At 49.8% G+C, this 25,378-nt stretch overlaps 1 protein-coding gene across 4 annotated transcripts in view; it reads left to right on the top strand.

Annotated features, from left to right (window-relative positions):
* The window catches only part of TPR (translocated promoter region, nuclear basket protein), a 728,231-nt gene that overhangs the window by 491,129 nt on the left and 211,724 nt on the right, over positions 1-25,378 (top strand). For all 4 annotated transcript variants that reach the window (XM_078642622.1, XM_078642637.1, XM_078642629.1 and 1 more), the window contains exons 39-41: positions 999-1,085; positions 12,504-12,701; positions 14,216-14,350. In XM_078642622.1, the coding sequence (XP_078498748.1) occupies positions 999-1,085; positions 12,504-12,701; positions 14,216-14,350 (420 nt within the window). The remainder of the gene's footprint in view (positions 1-998; positions 1,086-12,503; positions 12,702-14,215; positions 14,351-25,378) is intronic.

Raw genomic sequence — 25,378 nt, forward strand, 5'->3', positions numbered from 1 at the left:
CTAAGAGCACATGCCTCTTTTCTACCGAAAGTAGTGACACCCTTTCATGTAGACCAATCGATCACTCAGCCGACCTTCTTTGCTCCACCTCACTCTTCCAAAAAAGAAAGGCTCATAAAGAGTTATCAGTCTACATTAATCGTACCAAAGAGTGCTGGGTGGACGATCCACTTTATCTGGTTTGTTGGTGCCGAGAAGATAGACCGTGCAGAAGAGGACCACCTCAAAAAGCAATCCCCTGAGGGGTAGCATGCCCATTACACCAGAGCCAAAGCTCGCAGCTTACCTGTCCTGGACACCGGTCAGGCTACGACGTGGGGGGTATTCGCACCTGATTGACAAGCACCATTGCAGGACAGTTAATTCTGTTGTGACTGGCATTTAACTTGTTCTGTTCTCCTGGACTTCCAGATCTGATAGCAGACTCACCTCAGAGGAGTTATTCCTTGGGCATCTATTCGAAAGCAAGTAAATTGCTGTTAGAAGTCTCGATCATATTTGGTAGAGACTATCTAGCCGCAGATTCCTTGCCAATCCTCCCCCCTTTGCGAACGGATTTCTCTACATTGGGTAACCCTTGTAGGTCCCTAGTGTCTGCACACTGGTCCATCAGCATTTTGTCCTGGCTCCATGCTTCTTTCGTGGATATGTCACAAAAATAAGCTGATGTCTGCGCGCCAAGATAGTGCCTATATATGCACCATGCATGTCACTTCTGGCAGTGCCGACAACGCCAACATGGAGCTTAACGACCTTGCCTACCAGGGAGCGCCAGACTTTTCGGATCCAGTCTGACGCCTGGGGAATATTCTAATGTAAGGAATCTACTGCTAAATGCAGTCTCTATCTGGCAACGCATTACCATATGCAAGTTGTTCAATAAGCTCTCTATACTCTATGTAAAGCATGCAATGTGAATGGATGTTAAAGAAATGTAACATTTCAAAGTTCTGTGAATGTGTGTATTAATTATTTTGTTTCTTCCTTCTGTTTGATAGGAGGAAACATCACCTATGGTAGAAGAGGGCCCGCATGCTGAAACGGAGCAGCAGGTTTTCAGTCAGGAGTCTAATTCTGTCCCAGAGGTGAGCTGGGGATGAGGACTTGCAGCATTTAAGAATGGGGATAGTCCCTCTGTTGACCTATCCTGACATCCAGTGTTTGTTCTTGGACTGATTAGTTGTATACTAATTTTGTATGGTGCTTTACTGGTCATTTGATTGTTTCTCAGTATGTACCCTAGAATTCATCATTTTCAAAAATCTTTAAACCAAACAACAATAACACTTTATTTTGAAAAAGTTTACTATATTGTGTAAGACTGGTCAGACATGTTCTTAACTCTGTATAATTTGTAGAGCAACAAGGACCCCCTGATAAGAATCAACTTCCTGGGTCAGGGCAAATAATATATGTAAATAAAACACCCAGGCAAATTTCCAATACCTACTAGCACATGAAAGGTGGCATATGCCACACAACAATTAATAATGATAGACTACTGTTTTTACACATGGAATACACTTTAATTCCTTATACAAAACATGATATTTGATAAAATCGATACATGATTATAGACAAATGATAAAATATTTCAGCATTTAGCATATGCATAATTTCATACACACAACATTTATATAAAAAACTATTGGATGGTTTCCGGTCTACGTGTTTCGACACTAAGGTGTGTCTTCCTCAGGACTGTACCATCGTAGTGCTATTTTAAGGGTTGACTAGACAAACATCAGGATGCCAAGAAGATAATATTCGTATCAAAAGAAAGTAATCTAATTTTTAACAAGCACCCAGACAGGGTATGTGAACCTCGCATGAGTCTTCAATATTTTTCATTGATGTGATAGTGAAAATGAGTTGCTGACATCAATTGGCCGCGTGAATTGAGGCACGTAGATATAACAATAGAGGCAGGAAATTTCGTTTCTCTTGTTTAAAAAATATGCTCTATTAATGTTAATCAACGGTGTCAAGTAGCGTATGCCTGGTTGTACTTGTTAAGTTACGCAGTCTTTTATCCTGCTTAAGCGTCTGTTTTCTAATGGTTTATATTCAAAGGCGCCGTGTAGTGTTGGTCCGGATATCTTCCGTAAACTGAGCAGTTTATTATCTAGTCCTGTTTAGACTTATCTGTAGTTGTAATTACTCAGGGACGCCGTATAGCATTTGTCCACCTGAACATCAAAGATTTGGCGATCCTTTATCTGTATTATAGCAGAATTGAACGGACCGGCTGCGATAAGTTCCCGGCGGCATCTAGTGTTTCGGCAAACCAAACAACAATAACACTTTATTTTGAAAAAGTTTACTATATTGTGTAAGACTGGTCAGACATGTTCTTAACTCTGTATAACCATGTCCAGATCTTTTTATTGTGATTACACGATGAAGTTCTTTCTTAAGTGGCTCCTGTTATTAACTTCCTCTCTCCATTACTGTGCTTTCCTCGCAATCCTTACATCTTAGTTCCTGGAAAAGTTATCTTTCTTGGTTCTTTTAATTCTAGTAATCCAGATGTTGAAATTATATTACGCTGCTCAAACATTAATATCCCAACTATGTTCCTAAAAAACAACAAATTCTGTTTCTAAATACATTTGTGCATCTAGAGAGTATTAATGCTTTATCAACTTTGCTTCTCTATGTATTTGTTCTACCGACCCCTTTGTACCATTCTAAAATATTTTTGGTTCAAGTTATGTGGCTGTGCCTTAAATTATTGCATTTCTGGTGACTTAACACTGCTGATGTTACTTTTAGGTTTGCTGCTGGGGACCTTAGCCTTTTTCTGTCTTGACAATATAGTTTAACCTTACTTGGCGTTTTTAGATGTATACAACAGGTTGAAGGGCAAGTTACATATTGGTGTATGGGAATCTTTTTGTTTTGTGAAAGATGTTCATTATGTAGTTACAGTGAAAGCATAAGAGGATGCCTTGTTACATTTTAAACTATTTAGATTTTTTTAGCTTCTCCACAACATTACTATTAAATCATTGATTTTTTTTTTAATGTCATAAGTAGATGTTAGTGTCTAAAAATGTGTTCACAGCTTGTCATCCATTTGATAGTTTCCAGTTCAAAGAATTACTTTTTTTAAATGTTGGTTAATTTGTTTTGACTATTTCTAAGTACGTATCATTTTGTTTCTGCTTTTGCATTTTTTATTTTGTGAATATTCTGTGGATGTCTGAATAACTTTCTGATGTGTAATCCAAAACTTATTCATTCTGTCCATTCTCTAGGATTTGTTGTCATAGCGCCACATGTTATGTATTTTGTGTGGTGAAGTAATATGAAGAACTGGTGTTATCTGTGTTTCCTAAACCTTATGTGTCACCATTTGGCCACAGCACTCTCCCTGAGCTTATCTGCCCTGCCAGTCACATTAACCCTACCTTTTTCGCAGCTGTGGCAGAGGTGCCCCATAGCATCAGCCTATTGAGACCCAAGTCAGTCTTGATTTTGTGGCTCTTCACTGTCCTCCTTTTAGGTTGGTAGGATCTCATTTCCAGGTAGCAGGCGCTTCCCTGAATACTTGATTTAGTGCCTTCAGAGGTGTGTAGGGTAGTAGCCAATGGGCTACTTGCCCCCTATATGACCACTACCTGTCCCAGAGTTTCTAATTCTCCCCCTTACTTGGAGTTTTCCATCAATGTGCTGCCTAAGGCATTGGATTCCCTTCATTTGAGCTGTACTGTACACCGGTCTTCAGGGTCGTTCTACTGCCTTGAGTCCAAGGCATTCATCTCATGAACCTGTGTCTTGGTGAGGATAGCTCTAAGGCTTTTTTTACTCCTAGCCTTGAGCATCGTCCTCCTGAACGCCTGAATGGTATATGCAGTAGAACCTATGGCTTCAGTGGGCCCAGCATCAGTGCTGTCTGTCTGACGCCAACCTGATCTCAAAGGAAACTGCACAGGATATTTTGTAGTAGCAGCCAAACACAACCCTCTTCTTTGCACGACTTCACAGTTATGACTGATGCGTTACTGCTGGGGCTCCCCGGTAGAGGTGGAGATCTTATGCCTGATGCAGTTTGTCTGACTTTGAAAGCCATCCAGCATAGGCAAGGCAGATCCTCTGGGATAACACTGCTGCCATGTAATATTGCAACAGACAAAGAGCAATGTGGTCCTGGTTCCAATGCCCATGGAAGTGGCTGGACCAACAGAACATCTTTCTGATCGCCAACCATCTAGCAGGGTCTTACTAGCCGACTAGGGATGTCAGCATCGCAGAGGCCTGGACCGAGAGTAGCCCAGCTGTCCTCTGCAGTCCCGACCAAGAGCTGTGAGTGACTTTGAAGCATGAGAACAGCCGACCTAAACCTCTGCACCCAAGCTCCCCCGCCAGGGCCCATGAACACGGACTGTGCCCTCCTGCTTCCAAGACCCTCTCAAACTGAGCCTCCCATCTTGAGCTTCGAACTTATCCCCACATCCCCCTCTGCAGCTTATTTCTAGGTGCTCGCTCCTTTCCCCTTGTCACAAGGCTACCAATCCATCCAACACCGCTGCACTTAGACACTCCAGTTTGGGTAACTGCTGGTGGATCTTGTGACCGTGATCCCCTAGCATCTTAAGTCCTAAAGAGGACCCCCGAAATACAATTGTAAATACTCAAAAGCAGTATGTATTTCTTTCTCCATTGGGAAACCTTACCACGTAAAAACGCGTTTATGTAACTTTTTTGCTTGACTGTAAAAATTGATAGCTTGAAAGAACTTACCCAATTACAAAGTTCTTCGCGTCTAAAATGTTATAAAAATCCATGTTATTTTTCTAAATTAGTTTTGAGTTTCTTCTTGAGTGTGTCATGTATTGACTCTGTGTGTACAACAAATGCTTAACACTACCCCCTGATAAACATAAAATGCTTGCTCACACTACCACAAAAGAGATTTGGGATTATTCATTTAAACCCTGTAAGCCAATAAGGGTTGGCTGGACTTTCTACATATTGTACCTCATTTGGTATACTGCATAAAAAGCCAGTCTGATGCGACAACCATTTTGCTTGCTTAGCCCTGCAATGCTTTGAGTCCTCTCCCCCAGACCCACCATGTTTGGGAAGTATACATTAACCTTTGGTAAAGCTTTTTCTGGGGTATACTCTACCCAACTCCAAATTCCTCACTGCCTTTCTATCTCACAGGTCTGTGATGTAGACTCCTGGACATGATATGACGCTCGACCCCATCCTCTCCGCCAGCCACCACGTCACCTTCAGCCACACCACCGAACTCCACTGGACCGACAACCACTGCATCCACTTCACCTTCAAGAAACCCACCACGAACCACCACCTGCAGCGGATCCCCTACTGCAGCTGGAACAAGGTCACAGAAGACCAGCTCATCTCCGCCCCTGCCAGAGACCCACTGACGGACCCCACCAACGCACCCCCCGGCAACTTCAGGCAATGGATCGACAACTGCGCCAACACTCACGCCCAATCCAAAAACACTCAGACGCACCGACATAAAGGCCAGCTCATTCACCACCGCCTCCAGGAAGCCAAGCGGACTTGCTGAAGACTCTACAGAAAATGGCGCCGCGAAAAGACACCGGACAACCACCCAGCCCTAAAGAACGCCAGCCGCAAGCACCACCAACTCATCCGAGTCACCAAAAGGACCTCCTTCAAGGAACGCATCGACAACGCACACAACAGCAAAGAGCTCTTCAACATCGTAAAAGAACTCTCCAACCCCAGCTCCGACATCCCGCCGTCGCAAGACCTATGCGACTCCCTAGCCACCTTCTTTCATCGCAACATCATAGACCTCCACGACAGCTTCTACACCCAGACCCATCCAACAGCCACCAACACTGCAGACTCCCCGCCCCCCAGCCTCACCAACAGCCTGCTCGCCTTGACCCACGTCAACGACGATGACACCAGCAAGACCATGAACACCATCCATTCCGGCTCACCATCCGAACACTGCCCTCACCACATCTTCAACAAAGCAAACCGTATAATCGCACCCCAACTCCGGAAAATCATCAACAGCTCCTTCGAGACCGCCACCTTCCCGGAAAGCTGGAAGCACGCTGAGATCAATGCCCTACTCAAGAAATCCACAGCGGACCCAAAGGACCTCAAAAACTTCCGGCCCATCTCCCTTCTTCCGTTCCTGGCGAAAGTGATCGAAAACATCGTCAACAGGCAACTGACCCACTTCCTCGAGGAGAACAACATCCTGGACCCGTCTCAATACGGATTCGGCAGCAATCACAGCACTGAAATCGCCCTCATCGCTGCCACAGACGACATCAAGACCCTACTGGAAAACGGCGAAACCGTGGCCCTCATCCTCTTTGACCTCTCGGCCGCATTCGACAGTCTGCCACCACACCCTATGCACATGCCTACACGACGTAGGAATACGTGACAAAGCCCTGGACTGGACCACCCCTTTCCTCACCGACAGAACCCAGATGGTCCGCCCCCCTCCCCCCCCCCCCCCCCCCCCATTCTGTTATGAAGCCACCAAGATCATCTGCGGTGTGCCCCAAGGATCATCCCTCCGCCCTACCCTTTTCAACGTCTACATGGCACCGCTCGCCAACTTAGTCCTACGTTGACAGCACTCAACTGATCCTCACTCACCAAAAACCCAGCCACCGCCAAAACCAACCTCCACGAAGAAATGAAGGCCGTCGCCAGCTGGATGCAGACCAGCTGCCTGAAATTTAACTCAGGCAAGACAGAGGTCCTCGTCCTCGGATCCACTCCCTCCGCCTCGGACGACTCTGGTGGCCAGCCGCACCCACTCCCACGCACGTAACCTGGGGTTCACCCTGGACTCATTGCTCTCAATGACCCATCAAGTCAACGCCGTCTCCTTCTCCTGCTTCAACACCCTCCGCATGCTCTGCAAGATCTACAGATGGATCCCCACTGGAACCAGAAGGACGGTCACACAGACCCTCGTCAGCAGCAGGCTGTACTACGGCAATGCCCTCTACACTGGAACTACGGTCAAACTCCAGAAGAGACTCCAACGCGTACGGAACACATCCGCATGCCTCCTCCTCTACATACCCCGCCACACCCACAGCACTGCCCACCTGAAAGACCTGCACTGGCTCCCAGTCAACAAGAGGATCACCTTCAAGCTCCTCACCCAAGCCCACAAAGCACTACACAACGCCGGACCAGCATACCTCAACAAACTTCTCACCTTCTACACCCGAACCGCCAGCTTCGCACCGCTGACCTTGCCGTCGCCACCATCCAACCCATCCACAGGACCTCCACCGGTGGCAGATCCTTCTCCTACCTCGCCGCTAAGACATGGAACACCCTTCCCGCACATCTGTGTCAGACCCAGAATCTAAAGCGCACTTATGCCCAAGGGCGTCCTGGTGCTGCATACTGACTCCAGAGCTAGACGGAGGGAGGGCTAATCCATGAATAACCAGGTCTTGAGCCCTTTTCGGAATGAAAGAAGCTCTGACGCCTTTCTAAGATATGGCTCCAAGTTATGTTTTGGCACACTTGTCTCTTGCGAATTTGTTTTGTGTAGTATAGTGATCCATATCTGTGGGTGAAAGATTAAGAAGCTTAGGTTGGTGCAAGTGTGGCGCTTATATGAAGCCTCGCTCTGTATTTTTAGGGTGGAACAGTCGTGGAGCTACATGGCTCCACCTTCATGCGCATGTGAGCACTGCTGAAAAAGTTCTCCAGATAGTCTGCACTTTGGTGTATTCCTTCTGTGAATAATCTATGGTTAGAGTACCCACCAGAAAGAGCACTACTGTAGGCAATTAATGTGTTTCAAATATCTTTGTTAGAATTTGGCTATCCCTTCTCAGAGGCAGTCCCTGGTTCATTCGTGATTTCACTCAAATTCTCTGGAAAGGTGCATTTTGCTCAGACAAACCAGACTTTGCCTAGCTTCTGTGACATCACTTGGTTAAGTTGATGGCTGAGCTACCAAATGCTAGCTGAGGTATTAAGTCCAACTTAATATACCTGGCTCTTTACTATGTTCATCTGTTAAATATACCAATAGTGTAGAATTAATCTTTGGTGGAAGTGCCTTTTTGTTCTACTGACGGTTACTGTTTTTTGGACAGATTCATCATAGTCCCATAACCAGCTATCTAGTCTCCCTGGAATGATCTTTACCCTTTTTGCGCGGTAGTATCCCAGTTCCTTTAGATGCTGACATGCTTATTTCCCCTTCCATTTTGCTGTCACTCCTGTGCTTAACGTGCTATGATAGTACTTGCTACAAAATGGTTCAGGGCATGGTGCCTGGAAAAAAACCTTTAACGCATATATCATTCGGACCCATGTTTTCCCTACTATATAAATGCAGCCTTTTGAAGTACTCTTCGGTTTTCACATTCTGTTTAATCACACTCCGGGGCATAGCGGGTACAAAAAAGTATGCTAGACTTTATGGCTCAGAAATATGACTATACAAAGACTAGGGTGAGTGTTTTTGACAAGATTTACCAGTACAGGTGTGATTAGCATTTTTGATATTTAATGGTAAATATCGTCAAAGAATGGGCAGTAACTCAGATGCTACAGTTAATTCTGATGTCATGAGGGTATGATTTGGTATTCTAATGCCTATAGTTTGTGTTTTTTACATTGAAGGTATATTCTGGATTCATCTTCCAGGTGGCAGAATCTGTAAAAATAATGTTCAATCAAGAAATTTGTAAAGGGCGCTACATACCCGCTAGGTTCTTAAGGCGCGCGCGGGGGGGGGGGGGGGGTCAGGTCTTGAGCAGTCTTCTGAATGCCGGGAGGTTTGTGGTCTGTCGTAGGTGGAGGGGGAGAGTGTTACAGCTCTTGGCGGCGTGGTGGGAGAAGGATCTACATCCGGAAGTGGTTCTGTGGATGCGTAGGATGGCGGCCAGGGATAGGTCGGCGGAGCGGAGTTTCCTCTTGGGTACGTAGGAGAGTCTGCTGTTGAGGTAGGCAGGGCCGGTCTTGTGGAGTGCTTTGTGTGCGTGGATCATGAGTTTGAAAGTGATTCTTTTGTCGACGGGGAGCCAGTGCAGTTCTCTGAGGTGCGAGGTGATGTGGTCTCTGCGTGCGGAAGCGTTCTGGATTCTTTGGAGTCTGCTGATGAGTTTGGCCGGGGCTCCGGCGTAGAGGGCGTTTCCATAGTCGAGACGGCTGCTGATGAGGGTGTGGGTGACGGTTTTCCGAGTGTTCTTCGGGATCCATCTGTAGATCTTGCGGAGCATGCGCAGGGTGTGGAAGCAGGCGGAGGAGACTGCATTGACTTGGCTGGTCATGCTGAGCTTGGAGTCGCAGATGACCCCCAGGTTGCGTGCGTGGTTGGTGGGTGCCGGGGGGGATCCCAGACATGGGGGCCACCAGGAGTCGTCCCATGCTGAGGGGTTGGGCCCAAGGATGAGGATCTCCGTCTTGTCCGTGTTCAACTTGAGCAGGCTTGCTTCCATCCAGTCTGAGACGGCCTTCATTCCCAGGTGCAGGTTGGATTTGGCGGTGAGGGGTCTTTGGTGAGGGAGAGGATGAGTTTGGTGTCGTCGGCGTAGGAGATTATGTTGAGGTTGTGTAGTCTGGCGATGCGAGCGAGGGGAGCCATGTAGACGTTGAACAGCGTCGGACTGAGGGAGGATCCCTGAAGGACGCCGCAGATGTTTTTGGTGGTTCCGGATTGGAACGGGGGGAGGAGGACTCTGAGTTCTGTCGGTGAGGAAGGAGGTGGTCCAGTCCAGGGCCTTGTCTCTGATCCCTGCGTCGTAGAGGCATGTGTGAAGTGTGTGGTGGCAGACGGTGTCGAAGGTGGCGGAGAGGTCGAGGAGGATGAGGGCTGCGGTCTCGCCGTTGTTGAGTAGGATTCTGATGTCGTCTGTAGCCGCGATGAGGTCGTTCTCGTGCTGTGGTTGCTGCGGAAACCAGATTGGGAGGGGTCCAGGATGTTGTTGTCTTCTAGGTAGCGGGTGAGTTGGGTGTTGACGTTTTTTTTTATGACTTTAGCTGGGAACGGAAGCAGGGAGATGGGCCGGAAGTTCTTGAGGTTGCTCGGGTCCGCCTTGGGTTTCTTAAGTAGGGCGTTGATCTCGGCGTGCTTCCAGGCCTCGGGAAAAGTGGCGGTTTCGAAGGACAGGTTGACGACTTTGCATAGGTGGGGTGCGATTAGGCTGTTGACTTTGTTGGCGATGTGGTTGGGGAGAGGGTCCGACGGGGAGCCTGAGTGGATGGTGCTCATGGTGGTGATAATGTCCTCGGTGCTGACGTTGATCCATGTGGTCAGAGAGACGTGGTCGTTGGGGTTGGGTGTGTTCGTAGTGGTAGGGTACGTCTGGTTCATTCGGGGGTTGAAGCTGTTGTGGATGTTGGTGATTCTGTGATGGAAGAAGGTGGCGAGGGTGTCGCACAAGGCTTGCGACGGTGGGATGTCGTTGGTGCAGGAGCTGGGGCTGGAGAGTTCTTTCACGATGCTAAAGAGCTCTTTGCTGTTATGTGCGTTGTTGTCCAGGCGATCTTTGAATGAGGCTCTTTCGGTGGTCCTGATGAGGTGGTGGTGGTTGCGAATGGTGTATTTGTGGGCTGTGTGGTTGGCAGGTCTTCTGTCGCTGCGCCAGGAGTTTTCGAGTTTTCGGCAGGTGCGTTTGGAGGCCAGGAGCTCTGGGGTGAACCAGCTGGCTCTCAGGCTGGTGTCTGTCGGTGGGTTGTCGTACTGGTGCTATGGTGTTGGCACAGTTTTCCAGCCAGAGTCTGAGTGACCCTCTGGGTCGGTGGGGCTGGTCGGGGTGTCTAGAGCGAGGTGGGTTTCCAGCTGTTCTTTGGTAATTTTTCCCCAGCGTCGGTGGGGGATCTGTGGGGTGCGGTGGTGGGTGACGGGTTTTTGGAAGGTGAAGTGGACGCAGTGGTGGTCAGTCCAGGTGAGCTCGGAGGCGTGGCTGTAGGCGACGTGTGGGCTGGAGGAAAAGATGGCATCGAGCATGTGGCTGGCGATGTGAGTACGGGTAGTGACTATCTGTTTCAGTCCGAGGGTGGCGAGGTTGTCGACCAGGGTGGAGGAGTTGCTGTCGTTGTTGTTTTTCAGGTGGAAGTTCAGGTCGCCGAGCAGGATGTAATTGGTCGAGGTCAGTGCGTGCGTGCGTGCTGATGAGGTCGGCGATGGAGTTGCTGAATTGGGGGCGTGGGCCAGGTGATCTGTAGATGAGGGTGCCTCTGAGGGTGGTTTTGGGGTCCGTGTGGATCTTAAAGTGCATGTGTTCGGCGGCGGTGACGGTGTCGTCGGTGTTCGTGGAGACCCTGATGGTGTTCTTGTGTACGATGGCGATTCCTCCTCAGGCTCCGTTGGCGCGGTCTCTGCGGGAGATCTTGTATCCGTCGGGAATGGCCACTGCAATGTCTGGGGAGGAGGTTTCGTTCAGCCAGGTCTCGAGCAGGAAGGCCATGTCTGGGGATGCGGTGGTGAGTAGGTCTCAGAGCTCGACGACGTGCTTGCGTGCGGAGCGGGTGTTCAGCAGAATGCAGCGCAGTCGGTTGGGTCCCGTTTCTGTAGGTGCTTAGGCATCGTTGGTGAAGGTGCTGTTTCGGCAGGTGAAGGGCCGTGGGTGCGCTTAGGGGTAGCTTTGTGGCAGGTAGGCGTCTGTCCGTTGTTGAGCGCAATGAGGGTGTTGGCGTCGTAGTGGAGTCTTGCTCTGTTGGTGGCGGGAGGGCCAGGGGTCCTGGCACTGGGCGCGGTCCAGGCGCAGACGGGCTTGCCTTAGGCGCGCCAGCGGCGCGCGCTGCCGCCATTTAAGGGGAGGTGGGGAGGAGGGGTCTGCTGGGAGGCGGGAGGGCAGGTCAGCGAATGGGCACGGGGGCGGGGCCGCACGGGAGGCAGGGCGGGAAAAAAACTGGGGGGGCAGCGGCGATGGGGACAAGGGTATCAGCGCACACGGGGGGTACAGAAGGAAGAAGAGGGCAATACAGGCACACAAGGGCACAAAAAAGAAGAGGCACAGGCAGGCACTGGCACACAGGGAAGGTCTCCCAGGGGGGCCACGAGCGAGGCGAGAAGGAGATTCGGCGCAGGCAGGAGGAGTCCGACAGCAGAGCAGATGGTAGGCAGGCAGGAGGAGGAGGGTCCTGGCACAGGTGGCGCTGCAGTGGTGGGGAAGCGACCTACCCGGAGGGTCAATGTTGCGGATATGTAATGCATTTGACTTTTAAAATTGGCTACCTCCTTAAGAAATTTTAGACTTTTACAGCCTCTTTTTTACTTCATGCTGCCTAGCTGATTAATGATTGGGAATCTTAAAAGAGCTTATGGCAATTGGATTGAAAAAACATGAATTGCTTCAGCATAACTTGAGCAGCTCAGTTGAACATGTCTTTGTTTTAAGCATTTGCTGTTACATTTGTTCTTTTGCGAGTTCAGGACTAATGGGGTCCTCTAAATGTACTTTAAATATTCTCGTTCAAATTTGTGCAATTTGTCCGGCTGAAAAAGTGTGCAGAAACCCTGAAAAATGATTCAATTATTCTAGGTGGGCTCTCAGAGTTTTTACCCTCACATTGAAGACAGCGAAGAGGCCTCACAGTCCCTTCTCCTGGATCTTGTTCCTCAGTCATCCGAGCAGGAGGTTCAGTCATCCCAGGATGATCAACCCAAAGGGCCTGATGTGATTGTCATAGACAGCGATGAAGAGGAAGATGATGAGGAAAATGAAGATGGTGAACAAGAGGTATGATTTCTAGACTTTTCCCCCTTAATTTTCCACTGAATCCAAAGTTGGTGTACAATGACTCCTTCCTTAATTGCAAAGAGAGGTCAATTGATTAGGCATTAAATGGACCAGCAAATGACTTGCTCAATAATAATGGTTAGTGTTTTGCATACTTAAAATTCCACTGTGATTAGTTGCCCATCTGATTAGGTAGTCTAGGTCCAATTGTAAGGATATTAATGTAGCCTTAGAGCTGACTATGTCATCCGTTAAGTTCATTCCAGCTTTTTTTGGCAAGAGCCACAGACTGTCTATAAGGCTATTCGTACATTGTACTCTCTTAAAAAAATAAAAACGGATGGAGGGAATGATAAATCCTTGTGGCTTTCTGCTACATTTTCTAAACCTCTACAGTACATTTGTGTCCGCAGTGGAGCATGCCTGATCGCCCTAGCACTGACAAAAATGGTCATCAGAACCTCTGCAGGGAGGAAGGGGTATCCTATACAGTTGTTGTCCCTCAGCTATTCAAAACCGATTTGCCTAATTTGTCGGTGCATGAGGAGTGCTGGGGACTTTCCTCTTCCGTCTTCTGCAGTCCTAACTATCACTTAATCTGCACAAATGCCAGAAAATGTTACAATTCCCATGTGTGAGCCAAGGAAAGAAAGAGCGGGCTTTTTTCCCCTCCGCAACAAACTGTTACTCATCTGCACAACTCCACGTATCCTTTAAAGATAGTGGTGAAGGAGTGCTAAACTCTGAGTTAAGCAATTTAAATATTGATGTAAACCAGTGTTTACAGCCCAAAGTTAATTAAATGTCTTCAGTGGACCCTTCATCATTCCAAAGTTCTGATCTTGACATCGCAGTCTGACAGATTGCTAGCCTCGCTCACCCCCGGTTACAGTATGGTCACCACAAATAAATCTCTTCTTGAAGTTGAAATTTTGCACGTTGGAGGGTGTATTTAACTAGGCATTGGGTACAACAAAGAGTATTAAGGATTTCCTGAAGACCACATTTGAACATATTTTGTCATGTCAATGCCACGTAGACTAGAGTAGCGACCTAGCCCAAGAATCATCTATAGCAGAGTACAGCCAGTTCTAGTTTTAGAATGGTGGGATATAGAAGACTCGGAGATCTAAGGGGCTTTTGTGGATCATCTGGTTTATTTTGCTGCAAAGGTATGTAACTGGAGTACTCTTGTTGGTCAAGCTTGTCACTTACAGCATTATTCTACACTACTGCAAGTCAGTAGAAGTTTCCCAAGAATTTAATGTAACGCTCCCAAATGGAGGTATGAAGTGAGTTTCCCTTAAAACTAGTGGTCCATCAGGAGCAAAGTTAAGGCTGGAGAAGGGTGGTGGTGCTTCAGCATCTCCTCCTGATTTGTTTATAGCACTTGGAGGACCTTGTACTCACTCTGGTAACCTTAAGTGCTATGCTACCTTAAATATATTAATATTTCTCCTGTGTATTAAAATGCAATCACAACGCTTACTTATGTTGCTGTGTACATTCCACAGGAATATGAAGAGGACGAAGAGGAGGAAGATGATGAGGAAGATGATGAAGACACAGGGATGGGCGAAGAAGGTGAAAGTAATGAAGAAACCGGTAGTGCAGAGGGCAATGATGCATATGAAGGCGATGAAACTGAGGTAGGTCGTACAACTTTGAACAGTAACTAGTGATATAAACCGAAAAAGGAAATATTAGCAATGAGAGCCATATTTCTGATAAACTTCTAACCACAGATTCCTCCTCCTATGAATTTCCCTAGGACCCAGGCTAGGTCTGGAAACCTTTGCTAGCAGTTCTCTTGTGTGTCAACAGGTGGTGTTGTGTAACTCTGCATCAGATCTGTCCCGCCTTTGATGTGATGTTCGGGCCCCCACCTGTTGCTGTCTTTCCATGCCTACTGACACTGATCTGGAGTTTTTCGAATCCTGTCATTTTGAGAGGATTTTTTCCCTGAAACTTTTCTTTAGTGTGTAGGCATTTCTCCCCCTAAAATTAAACAGACACCCATGTCATATGTCTTTGATGTTTTGGATCCAAACATGACTCTGCATTCAAGTGCTGCGTGAAGAAGAATCGCAAGCCATCCGCAAAGCAAAATTTGCCATTGCTGAACTTAGTATGAAGTCGAAGATATGGTCCTGGTCACAGTCGAGGGCACGACAACTGTCTCTCACTCATGAAGCCACTTACGTGACCTGTCATCTTTGAAGTCATGGGCCTCTAGTAGTTCAAAAAGTCAAAGAACCTCAAGCAGTCCAAACATGTGTCTCTATCGTGCCACCACTCTCACCATTTGGAATCGTGCAAAACCCCGGACACTTCTAGACCACAGAGTTATTTCCCTGCTTTGGAATAGTCTGGTACTGATCCCGAAGTGCCCCACTTTTCCGGACCATCTGCGAAGCCACAACAGCTCCAGGAGCTGAAAAAGCCTTCCACTTCTTTGTTGCCCCACAGGGTCCCTCTGGTGTGGCTTCGGGCCCCAAGTATCCAAGGTGACCTCCAGTCAGGATACCACCGGTGAATCCATCCCCGACGCAGGCTGTGCAGCTAAATCTCAATCCAATCCAAGCCCCTTCCTTCATTATGGTGCTGGCAACTCTGAATCTGGCACAACATTCAACACAGTCCTCTGTGCTGCGATCAACACCACAAAGTCTCCTCTTTCCAACACCTATGCCGGAATTGATTTGATCGCTTTATTGGACTCTGAAGTCTCACACTCTTCAGAGACCACTGTAGTACACCTGAGACCACAGTAGTACACCTATTTGCATGCATTATTGGGCAAAGTGGTGAACATCCTGACACCTATCCCAGGGGACATCCAACCCACCTTGCAATCAGAAGTGGCTGCTCCCTAATGGGCGTGGGGAGGGGAGCAGAGGGGGGAGGACATTTTTTAAAAAAAGAAAAGAAAACTTACTTGGAGTTCGCAGTTGCCATCACAGCTGCTGCGTCTTCTCCATCAGGAACCACCCAGCCTCCCTTGACCAATCCCAACGCTGACTTAAGCAGTATTTTGATTGGTCTAAGCGCTGTGGTTCAGCACTCAGACGAGGGGGCTTGGAGGCTGACCATGTTCTCCACTAAAGCTGTATAATGCAGCCTGTGGAGAACATGCACAGTGTGCATGACGGTTTGGCCTGCTAAGACGGCCAGTCAAACCTTCATGCGCAATTTAGGTGCAGCCAGCACTCCTCCTCCGGCCCACCCCATCAGCAGTGATGCACTGCTGTTGAACTGCAAAAGTAAAAATAAAATGATAATAATGAACAGCCGTTATTATCATTTTATTTTTACTTTGCACTGCTTTAAAGCAGTGGGGCGACACTCCTCTGCCTTAGCGGTGGAGCCGCCCCTGCTAGCATTGCCTGTTGACTAATAGCCAGGGCGTAGAAAAATATTCTACCTATTCAGGTTTGGAAATGACTTGCTGCGTGGGTTGGGCCGTCAGGGATCAGCATGGTGCTACGGCACCATTCCTGAATTCACTACATGGGCTTATTGTTGGACTTCGAACATTCCCTCAAGGACATGCCTTTTGTAGGAAACTGGGTTTTTGTTGCAGTAGTCCCCTTCACTTTTTGCCTGGTATTTTGATGCAACTTTGACTAAAGTGCACTGGGTTCATGCTAACCAGGTCCCCATTGCAAGTGTTTATTCCCCAAAACAAGACAACTGGTCACTTGATCCCCTTAGTGACCAGACCTTTAGCACCTCTTTAAGTTCCTAGTAAATGGTACCTAGGGCATGGGTACTAAAGTGGGTCCCTAAGAGCTGCAGCAAATCTTGTTGCTTGTTTCCAGTCCAGGGACGACATGGCTTGGCAGTTCAGGCTGGACTGTTCCCATGAGGCGCAGGGCCAGACTGATTTGCATATGGCCATGTCTGAACTGGGGTGGCGGAGTGAGCTAAAGAATGATGATGGATTAAACCCAGATCAGTTGACTAGGGGTGAGTGCTTGCAGTGTTCAACACATCCGTCCATCATCCCCTTTGTTTTTGCTATGTCCGCTAACACTTCATGGTATATTTGAAAGTGACCGTAGTTATAGATTCCTTACCTTAGAATTACCCCCAGGCATCAGACTGGATCTGGAGAAATGTTTTCATATCAGTACCCCGCGCATCGTTAGATGGCATCGGTCGACTCTGTATTCGTCGTTGGCGTCGTGATAGCCGGAATGACATTGCGGTATCTACTTAGACTTCGCGCTGACGTCCGTTCTTTCTTTTTCCACGCCAGCCAGCGCAGATCCCGAGAGAGCGGTACCTCAAGTCACTTTTTGACTGTCTTTTTTCATTTTTTTTTTTTTTTTGTCAACATCTTTTCAAGTCATTCGACTCGTGGTGCACAGGCTTGTCACATCGGCGGACCGGCTTCAAGCCTTGTGGTTCCTGCCACAAGCTGAGGTCAGTGACGGACCTACATCTGGTGTGCCTCTGGTGACTGGAGCGTGACCACAACCCAAAGTCGTGCTTTGACTTTTGGGTCATGGCCATGAAGTCTTTGCAGGAGTGGTCCTGAAAGCTTCTGGAGGCCTGGCAGTCTGCCCTCACCGCTCGAGGTCCTGGTTGAGAGGGAGGTCGCGGGACTGATGGCTGAGCCATCACCACCACTCATCGAATTCTTCAGATAAGTCGAAGCACAAAAAGAAGGCGAAGAAGCACAGTCACTCTTAGCGTTCTCCCCGTCCGTCGACCGACTTGGCATGCGGAAGATAGTCGTCCGGCTCCGCCCGCAGAGCTTGTAGGGTCGACTCCAAGCCTCCCTCCCTTCCCGAGAGCCGGAGTGACACCTGCCCAACATCGTAGTTTTTACGAAGTCCTCCACTTCATCTTTGGGCAGCGCGTCTTTGCTGGCGTGCCATCAGGCCCCGTGGACTCGGCTGGGGGTTTAGGCCTTAGATGCCAGCAGCTTTGGCTCCGGTGCCACAGGGCCCCCAGGGATCCAGACTTGGATCCGGATTGACACCGATCGACCTCACAACACCTCCTCTGGCGCCGAATCTATTGGCGACACCTCCGCCCCCTCAGACGCCGGATGTGTCCCCAACCAACGTCGAGCCCAGCCTTCACCTTGATGTGGACGCCGGACTGGCGTTGTCCAGTACTTTTGTACCTCTGTTCTCCCTTGGTGTTCACTATCTGCCTTTGTGGCTACCAGAGGATGGTGAGGAGGAGTGGGAGGGGTCTGTGGACCCTCTGGCAGACCAGTTGAAAGAACCAGACTGGAGAGAGGAGTTGGGTGAGGCCAGTGTTCAGGATACTTCTCCAGACCTTGGCATGCTTTCTCCTCCTAGCTTGGCTATGGAGGAGGGTGCCCCTTATACTGTGGTGTTGCATAGGGTGGCTGAGGCCTTGAGCTTCCTACGGTGGCGGTCTGGACTAACCACCTGAACGAGGTGCTTCAACCGGCAGCGGCCTCTTTGGAGCCCCTGCTGCCGTGCAATGAGGCCCTCGTGGACAGGCTACTGGGCACTTGGTCCAAGCCCAGCACAGGGGCTCCTGTGGATAGGATGATTGCCCGACTCCACCGTCCGGCCACGGGCAACCCCGTTTTCCTCTCCCAACACCCTGCCTACTAGAGCTTGGTGGTCCAAGCCTCGACTACCAAGGGCGCATTACCTACTGCTCCACCGGATAGGGAATCCAAGAAGCTGGACCATTTTGGGAAGATGTTTTCTTCTGCCAATTTAGGGCTGCTGTCTGTGAACATTGCATGTCTCTTGGGCCGTTACTCCTATTCTGTGTGGGACACGGTTGCGCAGGTGCTGGCCGTACTCTCCCGTGCAGTTGCGGAAGGGAGACACAGCCAAGTTTGCCATACGATGTGGGCTGGACACCACCGACTCGCTAGGCAGGACAATTTCAACGTCTGTAGCCCTGCAACACCATGCCTGACTGAGGTCCACTGGCTTCTCGGTGATGTCCAATCAACACTTTTGGACATGCACTTTGATGGATGTAACTTGTTTGGTGACAAAGCAGACCACGTGTTCGAGCGCTTTAAGGATTCCAGAGCTACGGGCAAATCCTTGGGCCTCACCTTTTGCCCCTGCAGTCTGTTTTTCACTCCTTTCGTGGCTAAGGAAGAGGTGCCCTGTCCGTCCCGTCCAGAGCCACAGGCCTGTGCAAGCTGTCCAGCCTCAGCGCGGCAGGGTATGTGGGACACAGAGTGGTGGGTCTGATGGCCAGCGGCCGGGCCATTCCACCAGCTCCCCCTCTGCTGCTGCCGCCTCCAAACCCTCCCAGTCTGACTTTTCACCTCCCCCACCGGCAAACCATCACGTCGGACAGGTGGGTTTTGCAGATAGTCTGAAGGGGCTACTCCCTCCCCTTCGAGACTACCCCTCCATCTATGCCACCGCAAACCCATCGCATGTCAGAGGATCACTTTGCCCTTCTTTATCAGGCAGTTACAGCTCTCTTGGCCAAGGGTGCCATTGAGCGCATTCCTGTGCCAGAAGTAGATTGTGGTTGTTGTTCACACTGCTTCCTGGTACCCAAGAAGGACAAAGGCCTGCAACCTATCTTGGATCTCAGGAACGTCAACCTCTTCTTCTGAAAGGAGTAAAAATGTTGACACTGGCTCAGGTCTTGTCTGCCCTCGACCCTGGCAGTGTTGCACTTGCAGAATGCCTATTTTCACATCCCAGTCCTGCCTGCCCAACGCGTTACCTACGGTTCACGGTAGGCCACGAGCATTATCAGTTCACCGTGCTCCTCTTTGGCATTACCAGCGCCCCTCATTTGTTCACGAAAGTGATAGTAGTGGTCGCAGCTCATCTGCGCAGATCAGGGGTTCCAGTCTTCCCCTATTTCGATGACTGGCTGTTGAAGGCGAGCTTGCCTCAGGCTGTCGTCTCCCACCTCCAGACTACGGCGTACCTCCTGCATTCACTGGGGTTCACTATCAATGTGCCAAAGTCACACCTGATTCCCTCTCAGAAGCTCCTTTTCATCGGGGCGGTTCTGGACACAGCGCAGTTTCGGGTCTATCCTGCTGAGCAGCGAGCCCGATATTCAGGCTATGATCCTGATGTTTCAGCCTCCATCCTGGGTTTTGGTGAAACGGATTCTGATGCTGCTGGGCCTCATGGCCTCATGCATTCATCTTGTCACACATGCCCAGTGGCATATGCGAGGTCTGCAGTGGGTCCTGAAGTTCCATTGGGTGCAGCATCAGGGGAATCTCTCTGAAATGGCCCAGATCTCCGAGGAAACTACAAATTATCCAGTATTATGGGTGTCTTTCATAGATTCACATGCCTAAATCATTCCCCGTCGTCGAGACGGGAGTCTCGACGACGGGGAATGATTCAGGCATGTGAATCTATGAAAGACACCAATACTGGATAACTGCAGTTACAGGTAAGTAACGCATTTCATATCTGAAGTAGTTAAAGAACCGCAATTGTTGTAGCAGAAGACCCCTCTTCCTTCCCCAACCAGATCTATCAGTGGTGATGGATATGTCTCTCCTGGGATGGGGCAGCCATCTGGGAGAGGTGGCCTCTGGTCTCTGGTGAAATCCAGACTCAACAACAACCTTCTGGGGCTCTGGGTAATCCAGCTGGCATTAAAAGCCTGTCTACCCTCCATCAAGGGGATGCTAGTACAAGTGTTCATGGACAACACCACTGCTATATTGTACTGCAACAAACCGGGTGGGTGGGGGTCATGGACCCTTTGTCAAGCGACATGACAGGAACTTCAGGGCATATCCCTTGTGGTTCAACACCTGGCGGGCTCTCTGAACACCAGGGCAAACAAACTAAGCCGAAGATGCCTAGCAGATCACGAATGGCATTTCCATCCGGAGGTGGTACAATGTTTCTTTCAGCAGTGGGGAGAGCTTTGGTTAGATCTGTTCACCGCTGCCTAGAATGCCCAATGTTAGCAGTGCCATGCGCTGGAGTTTCCAAGGTGTCTCTCACTTAGACTTTTTGTCTCTGGTAGAGCTGCTACCTTCTGTATTTCTTTCCACCAATACTACTCCTGCCCAGAGTTCTCAAGAAGATCAGGAATGATCAGGCCCAAGTCACCCTTGTGGCTACGGGCAGGGCTCAGTTTGATATACCTAGCTGTTGAGCATGGCCATCCATCCTCCCACCAGACTGACTCTTCAGGAGGAACTTCTGTCGTGGCATATGGGGACGGTTCTCCGCCCAAACCTGTCAACACTCCATCTTTATGCATGGAGATTGAGCGGCTGCAGTTGACAGCTTTCCAACCTTCCGCCTGAAGTTTGCAATGTTACTTTGGCAGCCCGACTTCCCTCCACTAAGACTGTATGCGCCTACCACTGGGTCTAGTTTGGGGCATGGTGATAAGAGAAACAGGTTAACCCTCTTTTTTCTCTCTCTCAAAAGGTCCTTCTCTTTATCCTTCCTCTTGCCGAGCAGGACTCTGCTTTGAGCACCTAAATAAGCTATCTTTCTGCCATCTCAGCCTCTCTGCAGTGCCAGATCATCCATCACTCTTCAAATACCCTGTTGTAAATAGGTTCTTGAAAGGTTTGCAACATATTTCCACCTTCGCCCATCATCATACCTCAGTAGGACCTTAATCTTGTCCTAACTTTTCTGATATGCGCTCCCTTTGAGCTATCGCATAACTGTCCTCTCAGGCTCATTACCATTGTGACTGCGTTCTTGGTGGCAAGAACATCTGCCCAGAGGGTTAGTGAGCTTCAGACTGTCTTCTAGTCTTCCATACCTGAATGTCTAACGGTACAAGATGGTACTATGCACTAGAGCTTTCTTTCTGCTGAAAGAAATCACTCCCTTTCATGTAAGCCAGTCCATCACTCTGCCTGCTTTTTACTCTCTGCCACATTCCTCCAAGGAAGTGGAGGGACTTCACCATCTTGGCCCAAAAAGTCAACCCTTGGCTGGGTATGTCTGAGCAAAGAATTAAAAGGCTTTGCAGAAACTGGTAGTCTCCCTATGGATCCTGCTCTGCATTAAGATCTGTTGTGTTCTGGCCAAGAAGCAACACTTGAGGGTTTGCATGCTCTGCTCATTCCACCAGAGTTAAGGGTGCGACCACTGCAATAGCACATGTTCCGTCCTTGATATCTGCCAGACAGCAGCGTGGGTTTTTCTACACACGTTCACAAAGCATTGCTTGTTCGGTCCTGCAGGACTTTCTAGTGTGAAATAGTTTTGCAGACCCACTTCCGGGGAGGCATTGCTTGGGTGGTGTCTATTCTAAGGTAAGGAATCTGCGGCTAGGAGTCTCTGAGATGAATAAGTTACTTACCTTTAGTAACGCTTTCATGGGTAGAGACTCTATCTAGCTGCAGATTCCTTTCCGACTCACCCACCCACCTATCCTCCCTGCTCATCAAACTGATTTCTAGGGACAGGGCTTTTCCACTTTCTGTAGTAGGGGATCTCTGTGTATAGTCACAATCTAGTGAATAGTCCCGCTCATGAGCGTGGACCCCGGAGCAATCAAAAATAATCTCTTAAACTGTCTAAAAATGCAAACCTGCAAAGACACTTAAGAGAGAATTTAAAGACATATAATGCAGCCTATATCCACAGGCTACACTGTCCAGCACTTCAACTAGACATTCCACCAAAACCACAACCAGCCCAGCTTGCAAAGATCTCTTCACAGAGAAAACTTCCCCTTTTACCAGTAAAGCCTCAGAAATGACAGAGGAAGGGGAGGACAGACAAGCCCCATAGGCTGCCATTATGTGGCTCAAAATGGATACCGTGCCTTTAAGAAAACTTTCTAGAACTTTCTCAGTATCCCAGAATGCTCAGCAGGTCCCATTTACTTTCATTTCTTTTTTCCGGCTCCTGCTAGCAGGACCCTGGAGCATTGAGCTCTCCCTTTTTGAGTTTATTATAGAATTGTTTGTACTTTTAAAGTGTGTGAGTGTCTATACTAGACATATGTTGGTGCCCTCTTCCTCTTCTAGTGTTCTGTGCAGTTCTTTTTATCAAAAATGCCTGTATTTGATAAATGCCCGGAGTGCTCGAGGAAGAAGGCCAAGTCGGACCCACACTCTGTTTGTATCCTGTGATTCCTTCTACTCATCTCCCTGAGAAGTGTGAGATTTGCCAGACCTTCTCCTCCAGGACCCTGAGAGACAGAAAGATCAGGCTCCAAGGACTGGAAGAAAGAAGGCTGCAGAGTCAAGGTGGGACTGGGCAGGCTGGCTCTGCTTTCTCTGCCCATACTGAGGCCTCTGGGGGGCTCCCCAGTGTCAAGAAGGCCAGAAAATGTCGACGTTCTCCGTCGACGTCGATACCATCGACGACTGTGTCAAGAGGCATGACGGCGATCTGCTCCCGTTCGGCGTCCAGGGGACTGACGAGACAGGCGTCGAGGTCGCCGCCGAAGACGACATTATCATCATCATAGACGTCGCCGACGTCGTGAGGATTCCAGTGGGCGCTCGCCGCCTAGGTGACACCGCCGTTCGCCCTCGGCGTCGACTCGGCGCGCGCCGTTGAGGCGACACGCCGTTCACCCTTGACGTCGACCCAGTGATCAGCACCGAGAAGGAGGCGTTCGACGTCGAGGCGCAGACCTTCAGCGTCGAGGCGGCGAAGCCCGCCGTCGAGGCATAGGTCTTCGACATTGAGACGACGTTAGTCGGCGTCAAGGAGGCGTTCTTCGACGCCGAAGAGGAAGAGATAACTCTCCAAGAGGCGTTCTGGAGCCAGGAGTCCTTCCAGGTCCTCAGGGGCACGACAGCGACGTAGGTCACCGACAGGGGGCGCTGCCTCTGTCTCCTACGCCGAGGAAGAGGATGAGGGAGTCAACGGGCTCGGTGTACTCTGTGGTGTACTCTCCTCCCAAGCCGAAGTCAGTTACTCCTCCTCCACTGCTGAAGGAACTGCCCCCGCGCACTCCTCCGCCACCTCCTCGTCCTGTGCCTCCACATGCACCGCCACGGCCTCCAAGGCCGGTCTCGCTGACGCACTTCCCTACGCCGCCTATGGGGGCACCTCAGCCGAGGTTCCCGGTCAGGCAGCCGCCGCAGGCACCAGCAAAACCGCAGGTGCCGCCGCAAGAACCCGCTGAACGTCCAAGGCCTAGGAGGCCCAGATCTCGCTCCGGACGGAGAGGGAGATCCAGAAGTCGCCGTCGCTCATCAACTCGATCAAGACGACGCCATAGGAGGGGTCGTTCTCGATACAGCACGGAGTCGTCCAGCGCAAGGGATTATTCACCAACCCTGTCCGGATCCCCTCGGATGAGGGTGTCCCCTGTGGACGACGTGGTCTCCTTTCAGGAGGTCTTGTTGAGAGGTGCGAGCAAGCTGGGCATCCAACTGACAGTGCCCACGCCTACGACTTACGTAATCTTTGAGACTCTCCACAAGAAGCACCTATCGAGACCTCTGTTGCCTTTGGTGCCTGGGTTAGTGGAACCCGCTTTAGAGCTTTTCCTCACTCCTGCGGTGACGAAGGCAGCTCCCTCCAGGCTGCAAAAGAAGTATAAGGCGCCGGATGCGGAACCGGCTTTCCTCCGAATGGATCCACCTCCGGATTCCGTCATTGTGACGGCGACAAGGAAGCAACATGCCACTACCCCGTCCTCCAATGTGCCTCCGGACAAGGAGAGTCGCTGGTTGGATTCAGCGGGCAGGAAGATGTGCGGGACGGCCGCTACCTCTATGAAAGCTGCCAGCGCATCTGTGCTGTTGGAGCGCTATGACCGGGCGCTTTGGGAGTCCCTCCAACAGTTCGCCAACCTCCTCCCACGGGACAAGGAGGATTTTATGGAGATCCTGAATGAGGGGTTGCTGGTGTCGAACCAGCTGATCAGTGTTGCGGCAGACTCGTCGCTCCTGGCAGCCCACGGGTACTGCCAAGGAGTTAATCAGAGACGCCGCGCTTGGCTCAGATTGACATCCCTGAAGCCTGAGGCCCAGCAGAGGGTGGCCAACCTGTCCTTCTCGGGCGAGACTCCATTCGGTAAACACGCCGACGATGAGATGGCCCGCATGAAGGCGGAGGCCGAGACTGACGGCTGTGGGCTTGGAGAAGCCCACGGACCAAAAGAAGACCTACCGCCCGTTCCAAAGACGGTACGGGACGCAGGGGAGAGGGCGAGGTCAACAGTCTGGACAGCAGCAACAGCAACATCCGTTCCAGAGGAAGCCCTTCCAGAAACGTCAGAGAGGCAGGGGTGGTCAGCAGTCTGCCACCGCGACCAAAGGCCCGGCCGGGTCTAGGCCCTGAGCGGTTACTTCCCCGTCATCGGTTACCCACTCCGGTGGGGGGAAGCGTCCAATATTTTCTGGCAGAGTGGAGATAAAATTACTCAGGACAAGTGGGTACTGAATATTGTTTGCAATGGATACAGTCTTCGGTTCAACAGCCCGCCTCCAGCAATTCCACCGGTTTGCTCGCAGTTTCAGCTGCGCGAGCTCCAGGCGGAGGCCGATATCCTGTTAAGAAAACGGGCGATAGAAGACGTTCCTCTGTCCCAAAGGGGATGAGGTCTGTCCTCAAAATTCTTTCTAGTCCGAAAAAAGGACAAGAACGAGTTCAGGCCTATTCTGGATTTGCGACACGCAAACAAGTGGATTTGCAGAGAAAAGTTTTGCATGCTGTCTTTGCACCAGATTTATCCTCAGTTGCAAAGGGGAGACTGGCTGTGCGCGATAGACCTACAGGATGCGTACT

The sequence above is a fragment of the Lissotriton helveticus genome, chromosome 1_1 (genome assembly GCF_964261635.1).
Source record: "Lissotriton helveticus chromosome 1_1, aLisHel1.1, whole genome shotgun sequence".
Classification (NCBI taxonomy): Eukaryota; Metazoa; Chordata; class Amphibia; order Caudata; family Salamandridae; genus Lissotriton; species Lissotriton helveticus.